The 18,423-nt window shown below is 51.1% G+C and overlaps 1 protein-coding gene and 1 long non-coding RNA gene across 7 annotated transcripts in view; one reads left to right on the forward strand and one right to left on the reverse strand.

Moving 5' to 3' along the window:
• LOC108406765 (uncharacterized) overlaps positions 1–347 on the reverse strand; it is a 13,682-nt gene extending 13,335 nt beyond the window's left edge. Inside the window, exon 1 of the long non-coding RNA XR_005063223.2 lies at positions 228–347. This is a non-coding gene — a long non-coding RNA (uncharacterized lncRNA). The remainder of the gene's footprint in view (positions 1–227) is intronic.
• DRC7 (dynein regulatory complex subunit 7) overlaps positions 1–18,129 on the forward strand; it is a 27,814-nt gene extending 9,685 nt beyond the window's left edge. For 2 of the 6 annotated variants that reach the window (XM_017675661.3, XM_037025380.2), the window contains 12 exons: positions 241–459; positions 2,878–3,006; positions 8,358–8,433; positions 9,347–9,475; positions 9,665–9,793; positions 10,794–11,056; positions 11,778–11,990; positions 12,519–12,629; positions 12,714–12,824; positions 13,751–13,945; positions 14,755–14,894; positions 14,992–15,270. In XM_017675661.3, coding sequence (XP_017531150.3) covers positions 241–459; positions 2,878–3,006; positions 8,358–8,433; positions 9,347–9,475; positions 9,665–9,793; positions 10,794–11,056; positions 11,778–11,990; positions 12,519–12,629; positions 12,714–12,824; positions 13,751–13,945; positions 14,755–14,894; positions 14,992–15,085 — 1,809 coding nt within the window. In that variant the 3' untranslated portion in view covers positions 15,086–15,270. Of the gene's footprint in view, positions 1–240; positions 460–2,877; positions 3,007–8,357; positions 8,434–9,346; positions 9,476–9,664; positions 9,794–10,793; positions 11,057–11,777; positions 11,991–12,518; positions 12,630–12,713; positions 12,825–13,750; positions 13,946–14,754; positions 14,895–14,991; positions 15,271–15,405; positions 15,507–16,616; positions 16,736–17,540 lie in introns of those variants that run through there. The other 4 variants (XR_005063222.2, XR_012126775.1, XM_037025378.2 and 1 more) reach the window with 4 other exon arrangements.
• Positions 18,130–18,423: the final 294 nt, after the last annotated feature.

Genomic DNA, 18,423 nt, shown 5'->3' on the forward strand with positions numbered 1-18,423 from the left:
CCCAGATACCCTAGAGCTCCAAAGGGGCCTAGTCTATAGACCACAGATCAGGTCAGACCCTTCCATTTTAGTGATAAAAAAAAATGGACTCAGGTGGGTGATGTCTTCAAAATCACATAACGAGCCAGTGGTGCAGTCTGGATCAAAACTCTGTTCTCCTGCAGGCTCTCCAGCCCCAGGGAGATGTATGGGCCCCTGACACCCCCATTGGGCCCATGGTCACCCACCTTTCCTGTGCAGGAGATGGAGAATGCAAAGGCCGACCCCCTGCATGGCCTGCGGGTGCACTCCTGGGTCCTGGTGTTGTCAGGAAAGCGTGAGGTGCCTGAGAGCTTTTTCATTGACTCTTTCACGGCGCGCAGCTACAGCACCCAGAATGACCACTTCCTGGGCATTGAGAGTCTCTGGAACCACAAGAACTACTGGGTCAACATGCAGGACTGTTGGAACTGCTGCAAGGTACCAGGCACGGCCTGGATGAGTGTCGCAGGTGTCATGGAGGGAGGGCGGTAAGGAGGAAGTGATCTGGGAGAAGGCTGGCCACCAGGCCATGAGGGCCTTGGTCTTTCCTTAGAGCTGAATCCCCATGGGCCACTCCATTGCCCATAAATAACCGTTCTAATGTGCTTATTATCTCTCTGTTGTGTACCCTTACAAAATGTGGGTTGTTAGTTTGTATGAATGATTTTTTAAAACATTGTATTAAAGTGCAAACACATGCAGAAAAGTGCACTCACCCTATGTGTACAGCTCAATGAAGTGCCATAAATGTGTATACTGTATATATAAAACCAGTGCCACTTTCAAAAAAATATATTCACACATTTTGAGGAAGGTCATAATTAGACACAAGAGATTTTCTGGGGTATGAGCAATATTTATTGCTTGATCTGGGTGCACAGAACCCGGCTGCATTCAATTTATGGAAATTCATTTGAGCTGCATACAAATCAAAAGAGAACAGGCTCCCGGCTCCAAGTCTGGCTCTTCTGTTATTTTCAAACTCCTCCATTTCCAACCAGGACAGTCTCCCAAGTTCTTGGGCCCCTTGCCCACTATTTCTAAGTGACACTGTCCAAGGGATTGCTATCGCCCCCTGCGGGACACAGGCGGAACTGGTGCGCATGCAACCCAGTGAAGTCACTCTGCCGAAGTAACATGTTCTATGTTCTGAGATGGAGAAACTTCTTGCCTCAGCGAAGGAGGAACCAGCCCTCCTCCCTGACCTCTGGCCTCCCTTAGCAGCTGATTCTAGGGTTTGCTTAGCATTCACTGACCTCACAGGGTTTTGAGAAATAACGGTCAGTAGGTACTTTGAATAGTCCTGTCTGTTGAGTAAATGTTAGCTATTATTACCCTCATTTTACAGAAAGAACTTGACCACACCACACAGATGGGGCAGAGCTGAGCCTGCCCTGCCCTAGAGCCCGGACTCATAACTGCCATGGTGGTCAATGCCTTCTGAAAGTTAATGGCCCCTCAGAGGCTACTCTAGTCCTTCCCCCCTCTTCTAGGCTGCAAGTCCTTCAGCTTCCCCTCCCAGCACACCCTTGCCCCAGTACTAGGTGAAGGAAATTTATGACAGAGATAACAGACCATGATTAGATGAGATGAAGATGGAAGGGTGGCCTGGTGGGAAAGTGAGGTCAGAGGGGCAGTACTGCATCACCAGGTGAGGGCACAAAGAGAGAGATCATGACACTGGCTGTCACTTTTACTGCCAAATGAGCATGGGAGCAGCTACTTTGTTCCTTCAAAGAAATGTGACATGGCACTGGGGGCAGGCAGAGGTGGGGAGGCACCTTCACAGAGACTTCCTGGCGCAAACGCACCCTAGGCTCAGGGCCCGTGGTCATTGTGCACTCATTTATGCTTTTGCTATAGAAATAGAAATTGAAGTTAAAGCCGGAAGGCATCTTACTGCTTACAAAAGGAAGACAAGCATTAAAGAAATGCAAACGCCTGTACAATCTGGTCCTCTGCTAAACCTTGGCTACCTGTAGTCGCTGTTAACATCTACAAGCAGTTCTCTCCCTCCCTTTCCTCTGCCATGCCCCCGTGTCCTCCCCTGACCTCCCAGCTAGAGCAGAGTGACGCAGGAGGCTCCCAGGACTCAGGCAGGTGAAGACTAGGATTGGGACCAGCCTCAAGAGAGCTTCCTGCTGGAACCCTGTGGGCAGCTGTTCTTGGCCTTTGGTCTCACTCTGGGACACTGATTTTGGGGCATTGGGGGGATGGCACGCCACCTTGGGGAGGCAGATTGGAATGTTGGGTGCTTCCCACCTTCTGGGAGTTACCTGGCAGGTGAGCCTAAGCTCAGGGCTAGGATGCAAAGAAGGTAGAAGACCCGCAGGGAGGAGAAATTCCCACCTGCCTTCTCTGTACAATTTAGTTCCTCTCCATGCATGTGCCTACCTGGTTCCTTTCTCCCTGGCATGGGTGAAAAACATGAGGAGGCTTTTTTCCAAACCTGCCTTCTCCTCCTCCTATAAAATCTCTCTGGCTTTTGTTTGCTCTAATTGCGTCCTGGGACACTCCCCAGACAATATAGAATGACCTCCACATCCAGGCCTATCCTAGGCCAGAGTTTCCAAATTTGTTCCAGAGATCAACAGCGAGATGTCTTCATAGAGAGGAGATGTCTTCATAGAGAGAGTGAATGACAGGAAGGAAGTCGCAGCCCCCCTCAGGGCCTAAGGTGCCCATTGAAATAATGAGGGTGGGTGACTCTCAGAGGCTACCTGGACCTCACATGCTGCCCCTCTGACACCTGGGCCACGCCCTTGTCTACTCTGGGGGCAGCTGTCTCCCACTGCCCTGTGGGGCAGGAGGGGCCGTGGAGACTGAGAGGCACTCACTTGATCCCTCCCCCATCAGGACCTGATCTTTGACCTGGGAGACCCTGTGAGGTGGGAGTACCTGCTCTTGGGGACGGATAAGTCTCACCTGTCCATGACTAAGGAAGACGATGAGGGGATGAATGATGATGATGATGTAGAAAACCTGGTGAGTCTCAGCAGCATGGGGCTGGGGGCAGGGGGGTCGGGGGCTTCATAGCCTATCTTGCTTCAGGCAAGCCTGACATATGTCCCCAGCACATGTATGTATACTGAGGTACAGGCCAGATATACCAAACATAGATTCCTCAAAGCAGAAGGGCCTGGACCATGCTCTCATTTTACAGATGGTCAAACTGGAGCCCAGAAAGGTACAGTAGGGAAGGGGAGAGCTGGGATTTGCATTCAGGTTTCCTACCCTACACAGTCCACCCTGTTCAGGTGGATGGTAGAGAGCATGCGCCCCCTGGAGTATGGTGATAAGACCTTCTGCACAAGCCTGAAGAGTCCCAGGGCTGGCTACTCCTTACTTCCAGGCCTTCCTTATAGCCATCACAATCCCTCCATGCACTTCCAGGCCTTTCTTGCTTGTCTTATTTGCCCTTCTTAAGGTCATCGGCCTGGGGCCTTCCCCCAGCCATCAGCATCCCTATCCATCCCCTGGTCAGGGTCTTCTGGGCAGATCTCCATGAATCCCTGGGCGTGGAGGTTTTAGCTATTGACTGTGACACCTTGGATGAACTTCCTAATCATTGGAAGCTTCAGTTTAATCATCTGTATGTAGATTAGGGGAGTAGGGCTTCTTATATTCATAGTAAAATTAGTAGGTTTGCTAGGACTGCCATAACAAAGTTCCAGGACTGGGTAGCTTCAACTATAGAAACTTATTGTCTCACATTTCTGGAGGCTTGAAGTCCAAGATCAAGGTGTCAGCAGGGTTGATTGCTTCTGAGGCCTCTGTCCTTGGCTTGTGGATGCTGTCTTCTCCCTGCATCTTCACATGGTCTGTGTCCTAATCTCTTCTCATAAAGACACCAGTCATACTGGATTATGGCCCACCATAATGATCCCATGTCTCGCCAATGGGTTTCAGCCCCAAGCAAGTTCACTATGGATTCAATGTGACCAAAGAAATGACAGTAGAACGTTCTTGGGGTGAAAGGGTTATACCCAACTTTATTTCCATGGTGGCAGGTCAATCACTAAAATTCCGTTCAGTCAGAAAGTCTGCATACAGCAAGCCAGTCTCTGCCTCTGGGCCTTTCTGCCCGCATAGTTGTCCCACATACCTGTCCTCTGGGCCCTCTGCCCACACAGCCATCGTCTGGGCCTCTCTGCCCACACAGTCATCCCACACACCTGTCCTCTGGGCCTTTCTGCCTGCACAGCTGTCCTCTGGGCCTCTCTGCCTGCACAGCCATCCTCTGGGCCTCTCTGCCTGCACAGCCATCCTCTGGGCCGCTGTCCTCAGTACTGTCACCACTCCAGCCTCTGCTCTCCTGCAGCCTTGCAGCCGTGCCACTGTGTCGCCCAGAGCACTGGGCGGAGCTCTCTATATAGAGTCAATAACAATGTATTGCCCACACATGTGTAGTGAGCTGGCCAACAGGGCCAGGTGAGAATCCTGGGCACAGGAGCTTTCATTCTATCCACACTCCACCCCTCCAGGATTCTCTCCTCTCAATCTATGTGTCCTCAGTCCTCTGCAGTGGTCCCTGTGCAAGGAAGCTGGAACATTATAATCAAACTCCACAACAACATAATGCAATATACAAATAACAGAAATTATAAATTATAATAACCCTCAAGCCTGAGGAGATCCATTGCCACTAAATGGTCATCCTGGCTGTATTCAAACCAGTTCTACCCAAATGAGTTAACCAAAAGAACCATGGGTGGGCCTTATAATACCCTCTTCTCTAATTTTTCCAGCAAAAAGTCTTGCAGGCACATAGGCCGGACTTGTGGCTCTGTCTCTGACCTCTGCCTCCTTGATCTTAATGGCTGAAACTGCTGCTGTGGTTTCAGTTGTTGCCATATGTGGATAAAATGAGAGTTCCTATGGCTAGGATTCTCACCTGGCCCTGGTTGACTAGCTCACTGCACACCTGTGAGCAATACATGGCTGTTGACTCTATAAAAAGAGCTCTGCCCAGTGCTCTGGGCATGACAGGATGGCAGGGCTGCAAGGCTGCAGGAGAGCAGAGCAGAGGCTGGAGTGGTGGCAGCACCAAGGACAGAGGCCCAGAGGACAGCTGTGTGGGATGACTGTGCAGAGGCCTGGAGGACAGCTGTGTGGACAGAGGGGCTCAGAGGCAGAGACCGGCTTGCTGCATGCAGACTTGCTCTGAGTGAATGGGATTTTAGTGACTGACCTGCCACCTGGAAATAAAGTTGGGTATAACCCTTTCACCCCAAGAACGTTTTGCTGTCGATTTCTTTGGTCACACTGAATCCATAGCGAACTTGCCTGGGGCTGAAACCCATTGGCAAGACACCATAGCTCTAGTAAGAGCCTATTTGATTTCCCGTCTAATTTCCTTCCACCTGCTCCTGCCCATATTAAATCAACCCACATCTGGGTCCTTGTAACCTTCAAGAGGCCCTTTAAATCCTTCTTGTGAGTAGCAGACCTTATTTCTTTCCATGTTCTCATTGCTTCAGCCTCTCCCAAGTCGGCTACTGTATGTGTCACCTCGCTTATGGGCTGCCCTGAGGGAAAAGAATGGCCACTAGAGATCCAAAGAGGGATGTGGGAGCCATTTGAAGCACAATATATTTCTCATCCCAGTAGTGAAAATCTCTTCACCTGGGTTATAATTCTCTGGACTATAGATGGCATTTCTTATGCCTAGCTCACGTAGCACCTGTTGGAGCTCAGCAAACGTCTGCCATCTAACAGGAGAGGATGGTAGATCACCCTGATTGGGCTACACAGCACAAAGTGCAGCCATAAGCCAATCGAGGACGAAGTGACTCCCTGGAGTCTGATATGCATTTTGTAATTGCTGCCTCAAGGCGGGCTGCACCATCAGGGAAGCCAGCTTTCCCACCTCTGATCCCAACAGAACAAGTCCATCCACCTCTAAGTCCCACAGATGCAGGAGTCAAGCTAATAGTGACTCTGAGGGCTTCTGCCTAAACTGGGAGCCCAAATCCACCAGCTCAGCCTGAGTAGAGGGGCGGACCATAGAGTGCTCCACGACCTGGAGAGGGGGCTGCTCCTCTCCATGGGGAACTTTGGGCTGCTGGGTCTTTATTTTCTTTACAACCACTGGGGTGATTTCAATACAGGAGGGGTCAGTGCCTTTGGCACCATCCCTTCATCCTTCCCCAGCTCCTCCATTTCCGGGGCTGATATCACCTTTCTCTCCCCTCCCCCAAGTGCCTCCTCTGCTACAACCTTTACCTTTTCTACTGTGCCTCGCAGCAATGCTACCTCAGTCTTCAGGTCTCTTACCTTCACCTCAATGCTTTGCAGCTGGTGTTCTCATGCCACCTCTGCCTGTGCTTCCCTCCGGAGTTTGTCTTTTTCTTGATCTCCTTTTCCTCCAGAGCACCTGACAGCACTGCCATCTCGATCTGTAAGGAATCTTTTACCTCTTCAATGGCACCTCGCTGCTGGCAATCTTGTGCTGCCTCCTCTCGCATCAATGCCATTTCCTTCTTCAGGGAATCCACAGACGTTTGCAGCTCATGTTCTCATGCTGCCATTTCTTGGGTCTTTTTCAGGAGCATGTCCTTCTCTTCTGCAGACTTTTTCAGTACTGTGAGAAGCAGCCAACCCACAGTCTCCACTGCCTCATGGGCACTCTGTCTCTCAAAAGACCTACTTACTATACCAAGGGCCATCCCTACTGCCTCAGGCATCACCTCCACTTGCCTCCAGTCCTGGGGTGGTGCCCAGCCCTCCAGGAGGCAAGCCTCCTCAGACCACATACCCACTGGGGGACAATCCACTGTCTCCCCATTCACAGGGGCAGCCTGCTGAAGCACCCCTCCCATAAGGGCAGCCCGTCTTTTTCCTTGGTCAACAATGAACTCTGCCGACTTCACCAATTGTCTTGCCAATGGGTTTCAGTCCCTGGCAAGTTCACTATGGATTCAATATGACCAAAGAAATGACAATAGAACATTCTTGGGGTGAAAGGGTTATACCCAACTTTATTTCCATGGTGGCAGGTCAATCACTAAAATCCCGTTCACTCAGAGAGGTCTGCATGCAGCAAGCCAGTCTCTGTCTCTGGGGCCCCTCTGCCCACACAGCCGGCCTCTGGGCCTCTGTCCTCGGCACGGCCACTACTCCAGCTTTTGCTCTGCTCTCCTGCAGCACTGGGCGGAGCTCTCTATATAGAGTCAATAGCAATGTATTGCCCACACGTGTGTAGTGAGCTAGCCAACCAGGGCCAGGTGAGAATCCTGGCCACAGGAACTTTCATTTTATCCACACCCCATTTAGCTTAATTACCTCTTTCTAGAGTCTATCTCCAAATAGTCACATTCTGAGGTACTGGAGGCCAAGACAGGAATTCTGGGGGGACACAGTTCAGCCCATAACATCAGGTAACACTCATGTGGCCCTTACTAAATGCCAGTAGGTGCTTAACCTGAATTAACTTGTCTAAATCTTCCCAACCACCCATAAGGTGGGTATCATTAATACTATCATCCATGATTATTACCATCCCATTTTACAGATAGGAAGACTTATACACAGAGGGGTGAAGTAACTTACCCAAAGTTACACAGCCAGCAAGTAACAGAGCTGGGACTTGAATCTAGGATAGTCTGGCTTCCAAGTCTGGGTTCTCAACTGTGTTCTCAGCGTCCTCTCTCCAGAAACCAGAGAGCCTGCACTGTACACTAAATCCTGGGGCATAGCGCCCCCTGCTAGCTGTGAGACCTGGCCCCATTAGATGAGCCAATTTCAGAGGTCTAAGCAATGTTTGTGGGAGGTTTTAAATTGAGAAAAATCTCATCCAGGTTTTTGTGGTTTCCCAGGCTTCTGTGGTTACCTCAATAAATGGTCGAGTACCATCTTTGAGTTACAGATGGGGGAAACTAAGACTCGGAGAGAAGTAAACCGACAATGGCAGCCAGGCAGCCTCCCAAGTCCTTTATGTACATTCTTTGTTAATCCTCCTGCGGGTTCCAGTTTACAGTTAGAGAAGTGAGGTTCAGAGCAGTTTAGGGACTTGCCCAGGACCCCTTAGCTGGTGTTGGATGGAGGGTGGGGCTTGGGTCCACCTGACTCCAAAAGTCCTTCTCTGAGAAGGGCCTGTGGCTGGACCTCTGCTGACTGAGGGAGGTGGGGCCTGTGGGCCGGAGCTGCTGTCCTAGCCCTGCGGGTGCACCGCAAGCAACTCTTCTTCCTCCCTATCTTGGGTCATGCCAGGTCAGAACTGCCTGTGACCTCCGGCTCCCTGGGGACACTGATGGGCCAGGCTGGCTTGGCCCATAAGTTCTGCCCCAGGGCTCAGCCCTGACCAGAGCTAGCTCACCGGCCCCCACCTCTCCCAGCAGGACAAGGAGGATGAGGATAAGAGCTTTGACATGCCACAGTCGTGGGTGGAGCAGATTGAGATCTCTCCAGAGGGTAAGTGCAAGCCAGGGTCCCTCCCCTTCCAGGACTGGGTGGTCCTCTGGGGAGGTCTGCAGCAATAGCTCAGCAGGGGAACGCCAGCACAGGCGGCCCCAGCCCCTCATTCCCACCCCTCCTGCTTTCTGCTGCACCCTTGTCCTTCCTCCCCACCTCACACACTCAGCCCTGTGGCAGAGGGGGTCTGACACCAGCCTGCCCTACAAGCCTGCCCTACAGGAGGGGGCCCAGTTAGCAGCCACTGGATGATGGATTGTGGGATGTGAGGGAGGAGCCATTCCCCTCCCTCACCCTTCTCTGCTTGGAGGGAGCCATACACAGTACCCAGAGAGCTCCGGGAGAGGGTGTGTGTCAGGACCGGGGAGGAGCAGGAAGACAGACACTTACATCCCATGCCAACCTCTGCTGGCTGCTGAGGTTCCCACCTGGGAGGCCTAGGCGCACCGGGAGCTGGGTGTAGACCATTCCCACAAGGTGGGAAGGGCTAGAGATGCTGTCGTGGGAACCCATGGGAGGAGCCAGCTCAGCCCCAGGGGGTGGGGCAGGGGGTGGGGTGGGGCAGGAGGGATTCCAGGAGGAGGGCCATCTGCGTTAAGCTTTGAGGGATCAGAAGGCAGCCCAGTGAGAGCAGGAGAGGGTGGTGTTTCCAGCAGAGATACCCTCACAGGCAAAGGCCTGGCAGGGAGTGTGTGGTGTTGAAGGCCCAGCCCCTCTGATCAGACTCATCCTGAGAACTCCAGGTCAGAGGCCATCTGGTGACTGTTCTGCTCTGCCTCCCTGGAGCAGGCTTGGGGCCTGGAGGAGTTTAGTAGACAGCACAGTGGACAGTGGCTGGATGAGTGGCTGGGTGGGGTTGACTCTCCCTTCCCTGATCTGGGAAGGAAGAACCCCAGCCCCCTCTGTATCACAGCGTTCGAGACCCGCTGCCCAAACGGTAAGAAGGTGATACAGTACAAGAGGGCGAAGCTGGAGAAGTGGGCCCCATACCTCAACAGGAATGGCCTCATGTGCCGCCTCACCACCTATGAGGACTTGGAGTGTAAGTGGGGCAGTCTGGCTGCAGGCAGCAGGAGAGCTGGGGCCCCCACTGTGCTGTGTAACCTTGGGCACATCACTACCACTCCCTTGTTGTGAATGTGGGCCCTGCTGGCCTTTGTGTGCTGGAAATGGTGGGACAGTGGCTGGGGGAGCTGGCCTGGGTGCACCAAGCACCAACTGGGCCCAACAGGTACCAAGGTTTTGGAGATAAAGGAGTGGTACGAGAACCGGGAGGACATGCTGCAGCTGAAGCACATAAACAAGAGCACAGGCCTGAATACTGACTACTTCAAGCCAGGCCACCCCCAGGCTCTGCGTGGTGAGTGGACCCCCATTGCTGGGCCAGCTAGGAGCCCAGGGTGGGCCTCACACACCTCTTAAAGCAGCCTCTGTGGCTGGCAGGTGGCGGAAGGAACCGGCACCCCTGTATTGATAGGATTCTTGCGAGTAAGCAACAGAAACTGCCCTGCCTCCCTGAGCAAACCAGATGTGTGGGAGGTCAGGAGATGAGAAGAAAATCCAAGGAAGCCTAGAAATGTTCTGGCAGGAAAGTCAAAGCCAGGGCCACACACCTGTTCTATAGTTGGGATCGGGCACCCAGTGGGGACCACATTTATGGGGGGTCAGGATGCTGAGCACTAAAACCAGTAAATGCCCCCACAAGGGCAATGCAGAGAACGTAGAGAGTATGCACATGGCCATGAGCTCAGGAGCCTGGGAAGGGAGGGAAGGACATGCCTTGAGAGAGAATCAACAGCATTAACTAAGAATTCACAAGAGAAAAAAATGGGGTCAATATATATCTAAAAAGATGATTAATCTCACTTTGTGGTTGAAATTAAAAAAAATGAAACCTAAGAAGGGACGATCTTACAACCCTCATGTTGACAAAGATGAAAAAAAAAAGGTCCTATCTGGTGTGAGCAAGTGTGCAAAGCAGCAGTCAATCCCTATCCCTACTGGTAGGACAGCAAATTGGCACAACTTTTCTAGAGGGCAGTTGAGCAAAATAATCAATTGTAGCTTTAAAATATGTGTGCTTTTTGACCAGTTCTACTGCTCAGAATTAATTAGTCTTGGGCAAATAATGGGCAAGAATAAAACAATGCATGATGCAGATGATTCACCATGGTGTTGTTTATAAAAAACAAAAAGGTTGGAAACAGCCTAAATACCTAGCAGTAGGGAGTTGGTTACATACCTAATGCTCATCCATGATGTACCATCTCCCTGGGGTCTAGGGTTGGGTTTTCCAGACAGTGGCCAGAGCTCCTGGTGCTCACCCAGCCCTCTCCCGGGCTCCCTACCTCCCACTGCAGTACACTCATATACATCTGTGCAGCCTGAGATGGACCGGGTCATGGAGTTTTACGAAACGGCCCGTGTAGATGGCCTGATAAAGCGGGAGGAGACACCCAAGACGATGACCGAGTACTATCAAGGCAGGCCCGACTTCCTCTCCTACCGCCATGTCAATTTCGGGCCCAGGGTCAAAAAGTTGACTGTGAACAGTGCAGAGTCAATTCCCCGGCCCAAGAGGTTGACTGTGAACAGTGCAGAATCAAATCCCCGGCCCATGGTGGTAAGTGCTCGTGGGGCCTGGGCTCAGGCTGAGTTTACCCAGGATGGGGAGAACCCTAACCCTGGAGCCTCATCTTTCCCAAGTTATGATCCTGGGGCTGTCTGATGCCAGACTCTGCCCTCAGTATCATTTCCTAACTATTATAATGTGCACACTCCTGACCAAACATTTAGGGAATCTGGAAAAATATAGAGGAAAGTAAAAATATCTCAGAATGACATCTCTCAGATATTACCATGTATAAATAGGTTTGGTTTTGAGAGTCTTTTCTAGCTTGTTTGGGATGTGTGTATAGATAGAATCCTTGTATCACCCACTTAACATTAAACTGTGCATTTTGTTTCCTCATGTCATCACAAATTATTTGGCACCTGTGTTTAATGGCTATATGCCCAAGAAACTCTTTCTAGCTGTAAAGGGTGTCTAGTGATACGGCAGGATGCCTGCAGAGGTGGTGAGCTCCCCATCTGTAGACATAGGCAAACAGTCTTATGGGGGGAGGGCTAGAGAAGAAATCTAGCACTGAACAGGGCTGAGGTGGCCTGGCACATGAGAACTCCAGGGCCTTGAGAGCCAGTGTCCAGCTAGGAAGGGCCGCTCCACACAAACCCCTGTGACCCCAGGCCCCAGTGTCCCTGTGTGTCCTTTGCTCCTGCCCTGGGAGGCACACAGAGAAACCCCCTTTCCCACCTCCCACCCTATGCATATTCTGGCTGCCCAGAAAATCACAGAGCGATTCTTCCACAACCCCGAGAAGCCTGCGGATGAGGATGTGGCAGAGCGTGTGTTTCTCATCCTGGAGGAGTGCATCCAGCTGCGCTACCACTGCCGTGAGGACCACATCACAGTCAACACGTGCGAGTTCCTGCCGTGCACCGAGGTGGACAGCAAGGGCAACAAGATCATGACGCCCGACATGTGTGTCAGCTTTGAGGTGGGCCTAGGGGCTGTGGCCGGCACGAGTGGGTGGCAGTGCGGGGAGCAGAAGGCCCTGGGGCCCTCTGTGCCATCCCAGCTTGGGATGGAAACTCCTGCTTCCCAGCTGGGAAATTCATCTCTGCCCCTTGGGAAAATCAAGAGCTCCCATCTGAGAACCCTTCTCTTTGCAGCTTCCCTGAAAATCTTCCCCCTTTCCACCAAGAATACCCCTCATCGTCCCTCCTTTCCCAGATCCTGGGACCAGCACTGGTAGGAGAAGACCCCACCACCTCCACTGGTCTGTTTCTTAGTTCAAATCCTCACTCTGCCGGCACACTCCTTAGCGCCTCTGAGCCTCCAGTTCCTCTTCTATATATTTTATAGGTGAGAAAACTGAGGTCCAGACAAATTAAGCAAGTTGTTTGAAGTCACACAGCTAGAAAATAGCAGGGGAATATCTGAACCCAATTGGTCTAGCTCCACAGTCTGCCAGGACCCCAGCCATTGCTGCCTGTCCACATCACTGTGGTGGTTGCTGTCCCAGGTGGAGCCCTTGGAGCACACCAAGAAGCTTCTCTACCAGTATGAGGCCATGATACATCTGAAGAACGAGGAGAAGTTGTCCAAACATCAGGCCCGGGAGTCAGAGCTGGAGGTGGGTTCCCATGGAAGAGTGGGTGGGTGGGAGGTGGCAGGGGTGGGGGGTATTAACAGTGCCCTCCCCCACTTCCCCGTTCAGGTGCTGGAGATCCTGAAGCTTCGAGAGGAAGAGGAGGAGGCACACACATTGACCGTCTCCATCTATGACACCAAGCGCAACGAGAAGAGCAAGGAGTATCGGGAGGCCATGGTAACATTTGCTCCTTGGCCCAGGCCCTGGCTTTTCCTGGAACTCCCCTGGCCTCCAGGGTGATGAGGATGATTAGGGAGGCTGTGGGAAGCCCTTTATAGGGGATGAAGTTATTGACCCCACTGTGGTTATCCTTGCTGCCTAGCTGACCATTTCTAAGGTTCGCCCCAAAGAGTACCCAGGATCCAGGCCAGGTCTCCCCCAACCTCCAGGACTATGGCCAAGTCAAGGCCTCTACTGCATGAGGGAAGAATTAAAACTGTGCACTCACCTCCACTGGGGGCTCCCCTTGGTGTCACAACCTGGGCCAGTAGCCCCAGTGAGCAACTCTGATCACAGGCCTGAGTTCTCTGGCCCCTGCGGCACATGGCATTCAAGTTACACCAAGCTGCAAGGCCCAGCTTGGTTTTGAGGCCAGTTCCTAAATCCCTTCACCAACCAAGTGAAGATTTCTAAAAGTAGTTTGGGATTGGGAAGGCAGGACAGGGCATCAAATGACTGGTTCTCAGACTCCCAGAGATGGGTGATGGCCCCCACATCTCCAGTTTCACAGGCCCATCTGCCAACACAGAACATAAAGCCCTGGGGCGAAAGAAAAAGGGAATTACTGGCACTTTTTGATTTAACATCATTGTAACTATCATCTAGTGCCATTTATTGAGCAAGCATCTACTGAATGTTAGGTACATGCTGAGGCTCAGGTCGAGACATGAATTCACCGTAAGACAGAGATGGTTGTTACCAGTAACTATAGCTGCAAGAGAGACAGCAACAGGGCACCTGGGGCCTCCGTCCCGGAGGGGCCAAGCACGGGAATCTGGGTTTGAGGCTTGCTTTTGTGCAGTCACACGTCGATGCAGAGCTGGTCTGGAGATCTCTGCAGCCCCTGTCAGTCCAGCTGACCCCTCCCTCCCACCACCTCCCAGGAGCGTGTCATGCACGAGGAGCACTTGCGGCAGGTGGAAGCCCAACTGGACTACCTGGCACCATTCCTGGCACAGCTCCTGCCAGGAGAGAAGCTGACACGCTGGCAGGCCATGCGCCTCAAGGACGAGTGCCTCAGTGACTTCAAGCAGCAGCTCATCGACAAGGCCAACCTCATCCAGGCCCGTTTTGAAAAGGTGCGGCCAGGGCTCAGTCAGGGGAGAGGATCTCAGCATCCTCACCCAGAAAATGGGCCCAGGACTGTCTGTTCACCTCTTGAAAGCTTGTGAGGGACCAATGAGAGGATGAGTATGTCAGTGCTTGGAGTTTCCCAAAGACCAAGTTGTCCTTCCTCATTCTCGTTCATTGGGTGCAAGGGTGGTTGGAGGGATGGGTGGGTAGAGGGATGGGTGGGTGGATAGGAGGATGGATAAATGGGTGGATGGGAGAGGATGGAGGATGGAGGGATGGAGAGAGGAGTGGATAGGAGCATGGAAGGAAGGTGGGAGGGAAGGATAGGAGGATGGATGGATGGGTGGATGGGTAGTGGGTAGGTGGATGGTTGGATGGTAAATTATAACAACTTCTAGTCCTTGATCCATTTCTGTTGGCCAGGTACATAAAATGTAGTTTCCATGTATTATCTCATTTAATCTTCACAAAATGCTCTACAGTGATAGTGGTAGTGGGGGGTGTACGGTGACCCTCATTCGGTGGACAGGAAACAGGTAACTCTGAAAACGTTAGTAGCTTGTCCATAGTCACATGGCTGTCTGTCTCAACCTCTGCTCTGACCTCATGAACATGGTATCCCTCTAAAAATGAGCCCAGGGGCTCCTACCCCAGACATTTTGTGGCCCCTGCCTCTGTTCCTCTGGCTTCTGTGGGTGAAGGTAGTGTGGCTGGCCCTTGGGGGCCATCTGGTAGCTAGTGGGACTTCAGCCTGCAGCCTGGGTGAGGGTCAGCCCTCATCAACCCCACTGCCCTCTCCTCCCCACGCCTGCAGGAGACCCAGGAGCTGCAAAAGCAGCAACAGTGGTACCAGGAGAACCAGATGACCATGACAGCTGAGGATGAAGACTTGTACCTGAGTTACTGCTCTCAGGCCATGTTTCGCATCCGCATCCTGGAGCAGAGGCTCAGTCGGTGAGGGGGGCTGAGGGGAGCCAGGCAGGAGCTGCTAGGATGCTGGAGCGCCAGCTTGTAACACCTCACCACCTCTCGTGCTTCCCTCTGATTTCAGACACAAGGAGCTGGCCCCACTGAAGTACCTGGCTCTGGAGGAAAAGCTCTATAAGGACCCACGCCTTGTGGAACTCATGAAAGTTTTTGCTTGATGCCCCTCCTGCGGCCTCAGCCACAGCTGCCTGAGGGAAAACCTCCTGCACAGTCTTGCCCCTGTGCTCCCTTCTCCCAGCTAATGACCATCCACTCAGGTGCCTGGCCTCATTGCCTCACACCTCCTGCAGCCCTGCCTGTTCCTGCTTCTCCTGATATTCCTGTAAATAAACACTTAACAATTTGCCATTTGTACCTTATGTTTCAAAAGTTCCAGCACCAGCCTTTGTCTTCTTCCCTTCTTTATCTATAGCATGGGAAGCACCCCTCCCACCACACCCTACCTTCTTCCTCATTTGCTCCCTGTCCTTTCCATTAGGATGTTGAGTCTTTGCAGTGCCTCTGCAGATGATCCATCCCACAGCCACCTTCAAACAACTGGTTAGATCTCAATGTGGCCAGGGCGGCCCAGCTCACCGAGTGAGTATGGCAAGGCCAGTGTTCATGCTTCAGAACTTGGGGGCTTGACATTAAGGCTGCAAGTGGCTGCATCCCAACTTTTCTTACCAGCCACTATTCAGCCGTCTGCAAAATGGGATGATATCATTTTACATGAGATAAATTTGTAAAGCAGAGGACTGGAAGTGGAACTCAGAAACCACTCACTAAATGTTAGCTTAAAAAATGGCCAATAGACACATGGAAATGTCAAATGCATTATTTATCAGGGAAATGAACGGCCACCATACACCCTCCAGTATGGTGTTACATAAAGTGAGTAAGTATTGGTGAAGGTGAGGCAACTGGAACTCTCAAACAGCTTTCCTAGTGAAAGTGTGAATCAGTACAACCACTTTGGAACACCGGCCGTGTCTACTAAAACTAAACTTTGGCCTAGTAATTCTACTCCTAGGTTCCACTCCTCCCACCCACCCACCATCCATCTATTCATCCATCACCCATCCATCCATCCAATAAACAAGAATGATGAACAACTCAACAGAAATGTATATACATATCCACCAAAAGGCATGTACTACAATGTTCACGGCAGCACTAGTAATACTAGGACCAAACTGGAAATGACCCAAATGCCCAACAAGAGTAGAATGGATACATATATTGTGGTCTTGAGACATTTTTGCCGTCGACTGGTATGGGAGAGTGCTACTGGCATCTAGTACGTGGAGGCTGCTGACGCTGTGAAACATTGGAGGAACAATGCACAGGACAGCTTCCACATGGAGTCATCTAGCCTAAAATGTCAGTACTGAGGTTGAGAAACCCTGCTCCAGCCCAGTGAAAATGAATAAACTACAATTACATGGCTTGATGTGGTTGGATTTCTCAAGCATAACAATAAAAGATTTTAGGTACAAGAAAGGTACATATTGCATGATTCCATTTATATAAAGCAAAAAGAAAACACAGGCAAAATAAATCGATAGAAGTGTATCACTATTAGGGTGTAAGGGTTAGTGAATGTAAGGGAGCACTGGGGTGGGAGGGGGTGGCTCCTAGAGTGCTGGTTAATATTCTTGACCTGAGTATGTTCAGTTTTTGAAATCCTTCAACCTTGTACACTTACAGGATATGCCTTTTGGGATATGTGTATTATACTTCAATATGAAGTGTTTTAAAATGCTGATCATGAATCCAATCAGGCTTTAACTTCCATTCAACAAGAAATTCCGGGGAAAAGGAACAAGGTAAATGACACTAGAAGCGAAAAGTTGAACAAAATTGTAATGCAGTCTTTAATTGTAATGCTGCTTCCGATGTCCTTTAAGGTAAACGGCTTGATCAATCTCTTCAAAAGATTAATGTCATTATAAAAAAAATTGGGGGTAGGAGGGCTGAAATAGAATGAGCTTAAGAGGAGCCAAGTATACGGAATATTGTTTTCTGGTTAGAAACAAATTACAAAACATATTTTCTGGATGATTGGGTAAATCTGGACTGGATGTTAGAGAACTATGTTTCCTTAGGTGCCAGGATACAATGGTTATGTGGGATGAGGACCTTATTTTTAAGAGCTATATGCTCAGTAGTTAGTGTCGGGTGTGAAATATCTTGCTGTCCGTAACTTTCAAATGGTTCAGAAAAATTACGTGGACAAAGCACATTTGGCAAAATATCAGCAAGTGTTGATATCCAGGTGGTAAGTATATGGGTACTCATTCTACCACTAAACTATTGTACATCATCATAGTATTCTTTCCAGTTCTCTCTATTAAGTGTTTCATAATAAAAAGCTGAGGGAAAATACAGGGTGAAGAGTTTTGATTGGACTTTATTCTGCCAATCTAGTCCTCTTTTGATAGTGACGCTACGCCTCTCTTAGTCTATTTCCAAAAGTACAACATGAGGGGTGGACCCTCTTTCTGGCAGAGGTGTGGTACAGTGGAGAAACCCGTAGGTTTTGCTTTAACACGGGTTCAAATCCTGACACCATTACTTTTTAGCTGCGTAACCTTTTACAAGCACCTTCACCTGCGTCTGTTCTGTGAACAGGACAGGAATTCCCACCCCTTTAGGGTGGTCGGGAGCATTGACATCAAGCAGCCTCCAGCTCAGTGAGTGAGTGGGGAATAAAGCCTTCAGGCACCGGGCTCTGGGAAGTCTGCACTACCCTCGCAACTGACAGCCTGGCCCCAGGGGCCGCTCCGGTGCCGCCCAGTTCCTGCTAAGAAGCCCCCTGACGGTGAGGCCACGAGAGGGACCCAGACCCTCGCCGGTTACGGCTCTTCCCTAAGCCCACCCTACGCACGAATCACAAATGAAGGCGGCCTTCCTCGGATTGCTAGTTGGCGGTCCCCCTTAAGGGAGCAGCCAATTCATCCATTCACCGAGGGTGCGGCCGTGGGCACGGCGCTCCGGGGCTCCACTCCGGACTCGGACCTAAGTTCTGGTTCTGTTTCCCTACAGACCTCCTGTGGGTCTTTCAAGCCAGCATCTGAACCAAAGAAAAAGAGCAAAGTCCTCGCACCACGACAGCACAGCCCCCGAGCAAAGGGAAGATGCGGGAGCTGCCAAAACGCTGACTAAGGCCTCGTCCAAGATTAGCCCCACTCCAAGATGTTAAGTCCTCGGCTTCAAGCTGCCTCCGATGTCCTTTTTCCCATTGGCTAGCTGGGAATTGGTTTTCTAATAAAGTGAACGCTGATTGGTCGAACGGAGACGGTTGCTAAAGCAATTGATGCAGCCACCATTGGAGGGCGTCGCGCAAAAATTTTCAAACGCAAACTAGGTTCAAGAGAGGGGAGGGAAGGGTGGGCATGAGGAGGAGGCGGGACCAAGGAAACGAAGTCTTCATTGGGTCATTAGAGGCCGAGGGCTGGCTCTTGAATGCTCCTTCCTCGTGATTAGTCCAATCAGGAAAAGTGGGCAGGGACCT

Source organism: Manis javanica, chromosome 17, assembly GCF_040802235.1.
Source record: "Manis javanica isolate MJ-LG chromosome 17, MJ_LKY, whole genome shotgun sequence".
Classification (NCBI taxonomy): domain Eukaryota; kingdom Metazoa; phylum Chordata; class Mammalia; order Pholidota; family Manidae; genus Manis; species Manis javanica.